The sequence below is a fragment of the Schistocerca serialis genome, chromosome 1 (assembly GCF_023864345.2).
Source record: "Schistocerca serialis cubense isolate TAMUIC-IGC-003099 chromosome 1, iqSchSeri2.2, whole genome shotgun sequence".
NCBI lineage: Eukaryota > Metazoa > Arthropoda > Insecta > Orthoptera > Acrididae > Schistocerca > Schistocerca serialis.
This window is the reverse complement of record NC_064638.1, coordinates 16,053,188-16,065,763: the sequence shown is the minus strand read 5'-3', so window position 1 is coordinate 16,065,763 and position 12,576 is coordinate 16,053,188. Positions and strand designations below refer to the sequence as shown.

Below are 12,576 nucleotides of genomic sequence, written 5' to 3'. Positions count from 1 at the left end.
CACTTCAGGCGGCACCATTATACTGCTCTGTTCTGGTCTTTAAATGATTCTGTGCCTGGGCCCATTTACGAATCAAATTTCAGAAATGGATTTGCTGGAAATGATATGTTGCTGCCATAGGACTGCACACCCCCTCTTCACAAGTCTGGGCGAAACTCAGGCGAATTTTTATCCATCGTCGTCCCACTGGCATTGGAGGAATTTGTGTGTGTGGTGTTGTCCTTACCCATCCGGACTTTATTGCAGAGCATTTTGCTCAACACTTTGCCCAAGCTTCTGCATCGACTCAGTATCTGCCCATGTTCCTCCTCCTGAAAGAGCACTCAGAACGACTGTCTTTGTTTTTTGTTTCTCACTACTTGGAGCGTTATAATGCCCCATTTAGTGAGTGGGAAATCGCCAGCGCCCTCGCCCTAAGTCCTGACACAGCTCGTGGACCAGATCAGATACATAACCAAATCCTCCAACACTCATCGGTGGCTGGCCACCGTTGTATACTGACCCTTTTCAACCATCTGTGCGGTAAGGGGGTATTTCCTACCCAGTGGTAGGAAAGCATTGTTATTCCGGTGTTGAAGCCTGGGAAGCCACCTCTTCAGTTGGATAGCTCCCGTCCACTTAGCCTTACCAACGCCCTCTGCAAAGTCCTTGAACACTTGGTGAGTCGGTGGCTGTTATGGATCCTTGAATCGCATGAACTTTTGTCATCGACTCAAGGTGGTTTTCACTGTGGCCGCTCTAAGGTGGATAACTTGGTCCACCTGGAGTCTGCTGTCAGGTCGGCTTTTGCCCATCGGCAGCACATCATTGCAGTCTTCTTTGACCTGCATAAAGCTTACGACACCACCTGGTGCCACCACATCCTCACCACCCTTCACAAATGGGGCGTCCGTGGCACTCTGCCCTTTTTTATCTCTAACTTTCTTTCTTGTTACTCTTCCCGGGTCCAAGTTGGTTCCTTCTACAGCACTTCCCATTGGCAAGAAAATGGGGTTCCGAGCTGAGTGTCCCTCTCTTTCTCATAGCCATTAATGGACTGGTGGCGGCTGCTGGGCCAACAGTGTCCCCCTCTTTGTCATCTGATGATTTTTGTATCTATGTCGCTTCCTCCGTCATGGGAGCTGCAGAATGCCACCTACCGAGCACAATCTTGGGCTCTCTCCCACGGTTTTCACTTTTCGGTGGCCAGGTCGTGTGTCACGCATTTCTGCTGTCGCCGTACAGTCCGTCCCCATCCGGACCTGTTCCTCTGTAGCCAATCCCTTGAGGTGGTGGACATCTGTCGCTTCTCGGGTCTGATCTTCGATGCCCTGTTGACATGGCTCCCTCATCTTAGCCAGCTGAAGAGGACGTGCTGGTTACATCTCAGTGTTCTTAGATGTCTTTTTAATACCACCTGTGGTGCAGACCGCTCCATTCTACTGTGATTTTACAAAGCGCTGGTCCAGTGTCGTTTAGACTATGGGAGTCTCGCGTACAGTTCTGCGTCACCTTTGACATTGCGGATACTAAGCCCCTTGCACCATAGTGGGGTACTACTTGTGACTGGTGCCTTCAGACTAGCCTCATGATTAGCCTTCTCGCAGAGGCGGGGATTCCACCGCTGCGATTTTTGTGCCAACAGCAGCTGATATCTTATGCGCTCCGCATTTGCTGCACCCCAAAGCACCCCAATGATGGTCTCCTTTATCCAGACATGGAGATCAACCTCACACAGCGACGACCACCGTGTGGACTTACCATGGCAGCCCGCATTCAGTCGCTCTTTTCTGATCCCCAGCACTTCCCTTTACCGCCTCTTTTCTCTGCTCATACATGTACCCCTCTGTGGTGCATCTCTCGGCCACAGCTCTGTCTCGATCTCTCAATCAATTCAAAGGATTCTGTCGCTCTGGAGGTCCTTCACCACCAATTCTACTGTCTCCTCAGTTCATTCCAGGATTCAGGAGTGATTTATACTGATGGCTCCGTGGTTGCTGGTCACACTGGTTATGCTTACACAGGGTGTGTACGACCCAGGAGATCCGGGAAAAACCTAGGAATTTTTCTATCTGGAAGAAAACTGGGAAAAACCCGCAGAATTTTTTAGAATTCTGGCAATTTTTTGTTGTTTTAGTTATCAGTTAAATTTTTTTAATTTTGACTGGTAAGAACCGATACTCTAACAAAGGATATCAGTTGATCCCGCTACTGCAGAATTAAAACGTGAATGAGAGAAAAAAAAATGACAATGAAACTTAAATTGCAAAGGAAAGGCACCATATAAAATAACACAGTGCACGTACAAGCATCTGTCAACAGCAAAATGTGTCAAAGGCTTTAGCAAGACTATGCAGTGCTTCATAAAAACAAATTGCCTCCAATGAGTGTGACGTCACAACTGTTTACATTCGATTCGTTTAAGCAGTTATGCGCACGCGCAGTTGAGTCATATATGAGTAATACCTTCTCCCGCTTCTGGCTACTGAAATGTGGCTGTTGGCTGTTTAAGCAGCAGTAGCAGCAAGCAGCCACATGGGATACTCAGAAAAATTTTACTGCTGCGCTCGAGCTGCCAGATACACACGTGCGCAGCAGGCCCGGGTCTAGTGGATGGGTGGCAAATTCATATTCTTGTGGGAAAAAAAAAAACCTCGTTTCACAAAGTACGTAGCATCCAGCGCACGTCGGGCTATCGTTTTATTCGTATGGTTTTGGAATTTCTTGAACATAGTCTAAGTTGATTTCTGAATGAATCGTAAGTTGATTTTTGAATACGTGCTTAGTTTACGTGATGTCTTTGCCAGGGGAATCCTCGTCGCATCAAAAAGTTAACTTTCCTGCAGACAAAATGTGACGGTGCTATACGAGCTGAGCGAAATAAAGCCGCTGCTTGTTTATGTGGTTGATTTGGTTTGCAAATGTTCAGCGTTGTTATAATTACTAGCAAAATCCGTAGATTCAGACTACCATAGTGGAAATAAATGACTAACATGAATAACAGGAAAGAAAGATTATGTATTATCTTCACGGTGTATCCGAGAAAGTGAAATTCTGACAGAAATTTTTTCGCCGGATTGCTACACCAGACAGGGCCAGTTGTAGTCCCCGGCTAGCAGCCGCTTAAGTTCCAGTCTGGGAGTAGCATGGAAAACGCATTGTACGAACTCGTAATAACGCCTAACCGGAGAATAATCGCTGGATAACTAAACCAGTGATTGTGACAGGGTAAGTAAAGTTAACCAGATATTTGAGTTTTGACAGTGGTAGGAATAGTTACAGAATTAGTGATGACAAGATTGTTATAATGAGGAAGGAGAAGAAATGGGGACACCACACAAATTATGGAAGAATATGATTCCAAATTTATACAAAAATTTCGTTCTACTACTTTTTGATCTCGCTTGAAAAACTGGTGCATATGAATGAAATGTGAAACTATTTCCTAATATAAAGCTTTTTGATTGTAGTAGGCCAGATAGGTATTTTGAATTGGTACTTTGTGAATGATTGCCAAAACAGTCTTGCTTATTTGGTGTGTGTTAAAACTGCTGCAATATTAGAAAGGCCAATTTTGTTTTATCCAACACACGGTGACAAATAGATGTAATCAGATCGAGAAACCACACCAGTCTTTTGTACTGTTTGTATTAACAGCTTTTTCAGTTTTAGACGACAACATTTCGATTTTTCATGTAGCAAAACGTTTGACGAACTTTGATGAGATAATAGTTCTTTCACAGAAAGGAAATCACGCCATGTAAAGCTGCAGCAAAATCAGAGAGAGAAATTGCTAGGATCTAAGGATTGAAGAAACGTGTACTGCCTTGTCTGCCTCTATATTTAATTTTATGTTCCACAGAAGAGCAAGTTATTAGCTGTTAGGCAATAAAAAGTCCAGATTTTGTGAAGAGTTCTTGTTGTCCCGGTTACAAATAATCCCATCCAGTATTAATAGCGATTTTTTATTTTTATTTTTAAAAGGGGCAAGATGTCAAACCGGCCGACTAGGAGCTGGAGAGGCACTAAAGGACATTTTAATTTCCACTGTCCTAAAATAGTTTGATGGTATAACAAAATATACACATTCCACAGAGCGAAATACAGCGACGTGCGGTATAAGAGTGTTATTTGAAGAGGTGTGGCACTGCACTTCGGCACACTTAAGAGCAAATAACACGTCTTGCATTTCTTTGAAGATATATGTTTTACGTATCAGACTCATCAGAAAGATGAGCAGTCTGAGTTAGTGTGTTTACATTTTGTGATTTTTCTGTTTCCTTTTCGTTTACTGCTCTCACGTCAAATGAAAACAAGGCGAATTTCTGTGGCTGGGAGCTATCAAGTGGATTAAAATACATTCACGTAATTACGGAAGGCTAAAATATGTTAATAGTTTCAGATTTTATTTTATTTCCACCTTTCTGACAGTCAAGCATTAATCGCCTTGCAGAACAATAAAGTTATTTTTGTCTGCTAAAGAAATTTGACTTTCATTAATCTTTCCCACTGAGGCAGTTAATGTATTTGAAACTAAGTGTTTAATTCCACAGTATTGTCTAGTTTCAGCTGTTCACTGCATTTCAAGTGCACGGTTTGATCTTCTAGCACGTATGGTATTATGCCATAATAAAAAACCAAACATGAATACAGTACTGGTACTCCAAGAAAATTTATGTCCCAAAATCACACTGAAAAGCGTAATATCGGATCAAGGCTTATGTCATTGGGAATCTGGACATACGAATGTGCGTTTTAAGGCGAACTGTGTATTTTAGTATCGTTCACGAAATTCCAAAGCTCTTGGAGTATGCTCTGATGTCTTGTTTCTTTTATGACATAATGTAAGAAAGATCTTTTGATGTTATACACGTAAGGGCATATGGGCTTCCCATGTCACCGTAGCTGCGCAAGCGTGGTGACGCTTCTTATCTGGCAGTCTCTGGCAACTGCTGAAATGAGTCTAACAGGTTGCGGGAAAATATTGCGAATTGTGGTTCAAAAAGCATTATTTTCAAAGTAAATTTCCTTTTACACAAGATGAACTATGAGCGAGAATGAATGATGAATTTCTTAAATCACAGAGCATTTGGTCTCGTTTACAAATCAGCTCTTTGATGATGAGCTATTTAGAAGAATTTCGTGCCCAGAAGATCAGAGATTAATGACGGTATTAAAAATTTTACTGGCGTATTTGTGTGGTGTATCTTAAAGTGGAACATGTGCTAAACAGATCAACTTTATATGTGAAAGCTTAGCTTCTCTTGTAGCTTATTAATCTTAGAGACAAATATTATATGTGAAAGCTTTGCTTTTTCTTGTAGCAACACTATGTATATTAATTTAAACAATTAACTTTTCCTGTTGGTGGAATTAGGATTTATACTTTCGTAATACAAAGATGTGCAGCGTACATGTTGCTGCACATCGAAGATCTTTCCAAAGCGTGTTTTTTTTTCCTCACTGGGTTTTGTTTTCTAAAGTGCCGAGAAATTCTACGCTACTGTGTAAAACCATATCCATTCAAAGGAGTGACAAGTTTTACTGTTCCAACGGAAATTATACTGTCACTTACCACGGAAAAAGTGTATTTTCACCCGGGAGAAAATGTATTTTTAACCAGGAGATCTGGTAAAAACCCAGGAATTTCTTTTCTTTGTCTGCGTATACACCCTGTTACACCTATGAGAGACACACGGAACTTTGTTCCTTGCCAGATGACTGTAGTGTTTCTACTGCAGAATTGGTTGCTATCTTGCATGCACTGGACCATGTCCGCTTCTGCTCAGGACTGTCCTTCATTATCTGTAGTGACTCCTTGAGCAGTTTGCAAGCTATCAGTCAGTGCTTCTCTCGCCACCCGTTGGTCATAGCTATCCAAGACTCCTCCCTTTCTCTCTTTGATCAACGTGGATGCTCAGTGGTTTTCATTTTGACCCTAGGCCATGTTCGGATCCCTTGCAATGAACTTGCCAATTGGCTGGCTAAATTGGCTACTAACAGGCCATCTCTTCCTATTGGCATTCCGGAAATAGACCTTCGCTAAGCATTGTGTTGTCAGGTTTTGGGACTTTGGAATGACACACTCTTCGCTGAACAAACTCATAGCGGTAAAGGATTCTACAACTATGGGGCAGTCCTCATTACGGGCCTCTCGTAAGGCCTCTGTCGTCCTTTGCAAGCTCCACATCGGCCCTACTTGGCTGACTCATGGTTATCTCCTCCGTCGTGAGGACCCTCCTCTCTGTTGTCGCGGATCGATGTTGACTGTGGTTCACCTCTTACTGGATTGTCCCAACTTAACCACCCTGCAACAGACTCTTAGCTTTCCTGACTCGCTACCCCCTGGTGGTAGCTGAGAGTGCCTTGGCGGTTGATCTCGTTTTACGGATTCTTCGTGGTGGGGGATTTTTATCACTTTATTTTACGTTGGGACCTAATAGGTAAGTGTTAATAAGGTTTAGTTGCTTTGGGCATCATTTCTAATCAGTGTGTGGTTGCTCAACAGTGTTAAACAAATGAAGAGAGATTTTTGAAATAATCAATGTCAAGATATTGTGCACTATTTGATAAGTTATTTATTATAACTAGACATGATTTGAGGCAGACACTACTTTCAACTAGCACTTCTAGCTATGGTTAGTCTTAGCACTGGTAAATATTTTGGTAAATCATCACTTGCTGTAACAATGGTTAACACACAATCCTCACTGCAGTCCAATCTGTTGCCGGCATGGCTGGCATGAACATGAATATTCAGCACACTATAAACTGTCTTAACACTTGTCAGTAACATTAGTTATCATGATTCAGTATAGTGTTTTATTGAGAGTCGACCCTTGGTAGTAGGAGGGATATTCAGCCAATATAACACTACGCATTACTCACTGGCTGACAGCTCTGCCCTAATTACTGTTGCATTCGCTATTTATCTCTCATGGCACTTCACAATAGACTCTGCCTGCCATGGACCTATGCGAGCCATCTCTTTGTAAGGGATCATGGACCCCTTACGAAATGTTCTACTGAAACAGCAGCCTCTCCATGTTAATGTTTTCTATTGTGTTTTAGAAACTATATTACAGCAAATATATTATTAATGCTCATCTTTTATATAATAAATGTATTTTGGTTTTGATTATGTGAACAGTTAGGCATTTTTTAACGTAGCATGTTAGTTTTAACAGTGGTAAAAAAGCAAAAAACACTAGTTTTCTATTCCCCGCATGTAAGACTGACAAACAAACCAGCAAATACTGTGTATGCCTAGCAGATATTTTGCCCTATGTTGATAATTTTTGTGGGTGGAGAGGAAAGGGGTGCCAACAGCAAAGGGAGCATGGAGAGGAAACAGTATTCACAGCTTTGGGGAGGGTAAGGAATAAGAAATACTACGGTTAACACAATTTATTGCTGTTCACTTGTCCTGAAGACCACACACTGACAAGTCATTTGCAGCAGTGACAATACTTTCAACAAACGTTTTTGAGATGCCTTGTTCTTTTTTCTTGTAGATTTTTTGTTTTCTTGTAGATTTTCAGCCTCACGTATACACTCAGTTCAGATTTCCACCGTGACATCATCAATTGCTTCCTGTAGTAAATACTGCACATTCTTGTTCTCAATGTGCAATTTCTGGTTGCGATCGTCCCTTTCGTAAGGCCCACACATTTTCTGTGGGATTGTATTTTCAGTAGTAAGAGGGCAGCCTCACAATCTTGTGGTCCATTTCTTCCATAAAGTTGTTCATATTTTCATAAGTTGCTAATCTCACCTGACTTCCTCCAACACTTCTGCTTTTGTGTTGCAGCCTGAAATTGAAATACTTCGCTGTTCTAGCCACTGTGCAAGTTCTTCCTCCTTTGTACTTAAATCAGAAAATTCTCCTTTTTTTCTGGTATGATAATTGGTGTTATCCATAATGATCACACAGTGCTCTTCTAAACTACGTATTAAATCTTTAAAAAAAAAAGTATTTAAATGCATAACTATTCATTTCTTCATTGTAATTACTGGATTGGCACTTCTTTTTAGCCATATTCAGATGATCCTTCTCGACAGATAAGAAGTCGGTTTCCTTTGCAAGTCAGTAATTTCAACCTCCCAGTGCCTTTTGAATCCTGCCAGAAGTGCTTTTTGGCACAATTTTGATTGAGCCAGATCTCATCAAGATATACCGAGCGAGGTGGCGCAGTGGTTAGCACACTGGACTCGCATTCGGGAGGACGACGGTTCAATCCCGTCTCTGGCCATCCTGATTTAGGTTTTCTGTGATTTCCCTAAATCGCTTCAGGCACATGCCGGGATGGTTCCTGTGAAAGGGCACGGCCGATTTCCTTCCCCATCCTTTCCTCACCCGAGCTTGCACTCTGCCTCTAATGACCTCGTTGTCGACGGGACGTTAAACACTAATCTCCTCCTCCTCCTCCTCGTCAAGATATATATTGTGATGATGATTGTCTTTACTGATATGTATTTTTCTCAGAAAAATAGCTGTGGCTGCTACAATATTTGATCTCCCCATCAGAGTGGATCTTCTGTCATTGTGTTTTCTGCACATAAATCCCAAAACTTCAAAAGTTCTTGCATTCAAATGGTGCCCCCTGTGGAAACAGACTTGTCATTTAAACTATTACCTATATTTTGGCTATAGGATACTCATCACAGTCATAAAATTCCAGTACAGTACAATGAAGGCATCCTTCTAGTAACTGCCCAAATCCGTGACATATCTCCTTCCATTAGTATCTTTTCTCATAGATTGAAACTCCATTTCTTGACCACAAGTTTGCATTACCCATAGTTCTGCTAATATTCTCTGTACAGTTCATAGTGAAACATCACTTACCTTTGCTGTTGCAGTCTGAGATGTCAATAGGATGTCACCTCTTATAGCAGTGTCTTTGAGTTTGCAGACACCCTTTGTTGGGCTCTTATGTCAATCGCCTTAACTTGCAAACAAAAATAGCAATGCTATCCAAAGAAAATCACAGCTGGCCTCTCAGACATTTGGTTCCATGCTGTAGTCGATAGCAACAGAGCATGCCAGCAGCAGCAGCACCAGGAACGAAGTGCCGTATTGCCACATAAACCCTGTTAATCATAGGTATTTGTTTGGCAGCCATTGCTTCTTACAATGTTACCTGAATAGCACATGTGGTGGAAATTACACTATGACATTGTGTGAGCATAGAAACTTATACAAATCCAGATTAGATCAAAGGATGGAAGGCAAGAGGTGGGAGAACCCTTCTCAGCTCGCAATTTTGTTCCTGTGTATAGTTTACCTCTATGTTTGAGCCCTTTTTACTTGTATGTTTGAGCCCTTTGGTTCTTATTTGGGTAGCAAAGTTTTTATCCTGTTTTCCTTTGATCCAAGTCCGTACTCAAAGAAAAGCTTGCTAATCAAAACCTAAATTTTTCTAGCTGACTTTGGAGTATACTTAAAATATTTTTTCTGTTCTAGGATGAATTAATGCGAAAGAAAGCAGAGAATCTTATGAGAGAAGGCTTGCATGGCATCTGGCCAGATGAAAATTCTGACCCCGTTACATGTGGACCTCATCTTGCCAAGAGACCAAGGTTAGATTGATGGAATTAATTAACCTACAGTGAGAGGAAAGTACAAACGCTACCTGTACAACAGAAGTCATAAGAGTGATATCGTACTTCGATAGCTACATGTTACCTGCATTAATTTTCATGTGTTAAAACATGTGAATACACAATTAGACATAGAAAAATTGTATGTTAAATCACAAGTGATAAGGATTGTTTGTTTATATTGCAGTTGTTTTTGCATCACTTTTTTGTAAGATTATTAATTTTGAAAATTTTATGTACATACATTGCTATGTCCTTATTGTGACTTTGATATGCTAAATATTTCCTTATAGGAAATTATGTACTGAGCAAAGTATTGTCAGATCTGAGACTAGGACTATAGAAGATAAACAGTGTTTTTTTTTCCTCTCTCTCTCTCTCTCTCTCTCTCTCTCTCTCTCTCTCTCTCTCTCTCTCTCTCTCTTTTTTTTTTTTTTTAAAAAAAATCACACCTTAACATAGTGTTTGATATACATGTTTTGCATGCTTCACTTTGCTTTTGTCGTCATATATTTAATTTATCCAGTTTTGTTGCACATTTATGCTGTTTTGTATGTTTATAAGACACTTTACTTTGTATCTTCTTGCTACAGTTTGTTGTCGTTCCTGTAAACATTATTGTTATTTTTCTATCTTGATATTTTTATATGTTTCTCCCTCTTCTTTCTATGCCTCTTTGTGAAATGAACCATTTAGAAGATCCTACTTACAAAAGCTATCGTATTTTTCGATATATGTGAAATCCTAGTGACCTGTAAATGAATTTTTTTGGAGAAGAATTTCTTGGTGTTCTTAGGAACTAATTTAATTTCAGAAAAAAAAGAAAGAAAACTTGAAATAGTGGCCTGGATGAACCAGAATGTCAAAATAAACTCTACATATGGACTTTTGTGTGATCTGTTTTGTTCCTGTGGCCTGTCTTGTAATGCACTTGTTTGATGAATTTTTATATTAAAAATATTAGACAACTAGCGTGTTTCAATGGTGTACAGCTGAGATGCTGCATATTTACTGTGTTATTACTAACTACTGTTGTTAGGGAGTTTGCTTCTGTTAATCTTACCCTCTGACATGCACCTCTTTGTTAAATAGTATAAAATATATAAAATACTGCAGTCAATATTGCAGTTGTAGTATATTGAAACAATGCTATTACATGCAACGAATTCAGAAAGCATGTAATTGATTACTTTTTGAGGTGAAACATTCAGAAGCTTCAATAATACTGAGTGGCAGCCATCTAATTATAACCTCAAGATAATTGAATTTTGTGAATAGCTCGAAAGAGAACTGTTAAATTTTAAAAACAATTTAAATGAAAAAATGTATGATAGTAAGGTTGATCTGCAAAACTGTCTTTAATTTGTGATTGTAATACAGTCTTATTTATAACATTTGTCACAAATATTTGATTCTGGTATCAGCAGTTTGTATTCAGGATTACTTAAAATACATTACACACTGTCTTTTGCATTTGCGAGAGTGAGCCTTCATATTGAACACAAAGTATAATTACTTGCTGGCTTACATTATGGGTGTTATTAGATCATTGTCCATTCATTATCATGCTAATAACAAAGCAACAAATGCCTAGTTTCCGTAACCCCAATTGTTTTAGTTCTGCTATGCTGAAAACAAATGCATTACATTTATTCACTACATTAAATTATGAAGCATTTCAACATGCCGCATGTTTGCCATTTAGAATTTATGGCAGTTCAGCAAGTTGCCTCACAACCATCTGAAGAAAAGCACCATCAGTAGAGCAAATGAAGTCCTTTTTTTCCTGCTGGAAGCATCATGGGAATTAGAGGTTACTGGATTAGAAACATAAGAAACAGCCTGCCGTGGCTTCGCATGGGTAGCACCAAGTACTTTTGGCCATATGACTTGTCTGGTATAGCTGTAATAAATTATGTACACAAACCTTCCTCTTGAATCAGTCTACCTGTTTTTGAACACTGTATCGAAATCTCTACAATATTTCCTGAGATTAGCCCTCATATAGACAGTTTAATTTATATTTGTAGATGGCTGTCTCAGTTACAGTCCCCAGTATTGCTGAACATTATGTATATTATGCACATTTACTCAGTTTAGTATGTTTTGCTAGTTGTTTCAAAGAATGACATGTTATCACTATTTTACATATAATTTTGTAAATCCTGGATTTTCCATTGTTTGATTACATATATTTTTGAAGGATATTATGTATATGGTAAATAATACAAGCACTGAGATGAGGAGTGAAGCTAATCAGCGTAGTGCTTTCACATTTAAATTCCAGTGTATTCTGTAAAAAGTGATATGAATGCAGATTTATTACTTAAAATATTTTGCTATAGATGTTTGATATATGTTTGAAATTTAATGTTCAGTGCATTGTCTGTAACACCAGTGACAAAATGAACAAGAATGATTGTCATCATAAAATTCCTTATGTTATTTTGCAAATTGCTTGTAATTTTTATTAGTTACATTGAAGCAAACCAAATGGGTCTGACCATTATTGTCATTTTGTTTGACTAACATGGTTCATTTAATGCTATGGATGTAGAGTCTGTTGTGCTGTGGGTGAAGAGTCTTGTGTAATGTGCCAATCGAGGGAGCCTTTTTTTGTGATAATATGAAATTTCATCAGAATGTGCCATAAATCTCCAGAAGTGTGGTCCACTTTGGTGTGGTTATAATCGAAAGAGTTCTCATTGTTACATAATATGATTCTTGCTAGAACATGAAGTTATTACTATCTATCTGAAAGGTCTATGGAGAGTTGTTCAGCAAGTACAGTTGTTTTGCAGCCACTGTCTTGTAGCTGACTGTTCAAATAAAAATTGAAGGTAGAGTTATGTTTGCAAATTGACTGATTGTTAATAAGATACTTTCTAATTCAATATTAACAGCAGGCCTTAGGTATTTCAGAATCACAGAGAATTTCTATTCATGTTTGGTAATCATCCAATCTTACACTCAAGTGCTGACTTCTGGGGTCTT

The 12,576-nt window shown here is 39.5% G+C and overlaps 1 protein-coding gene across 1 annotated transcript in view; it reads left to right on the top strand.

Moving 5' to 3' along the window:
• Positions 1–10,019, top strand: part of LOC126460440 (ovarian-specific serine/threonine-protein kinase Lok-like) — a 201,712-nt gene extending 191,693 nt beyond the window's left edge. Inside the window, exon 8 of the mRNA XM_050095913.1 lies at positions 9,446–10,019. Within this exon, the coding sequence (XP_049951870.1) occupies positions 9,446–9,571 (126 nt within the window). The 3' untranslated portion in view covers positions 9,572–10,019. The remainder of the gene's footprint in view (positions 1–9,445) is intronic.
• Positions 10,020–12,576: the final 2,557 nt, after the last annotated feature.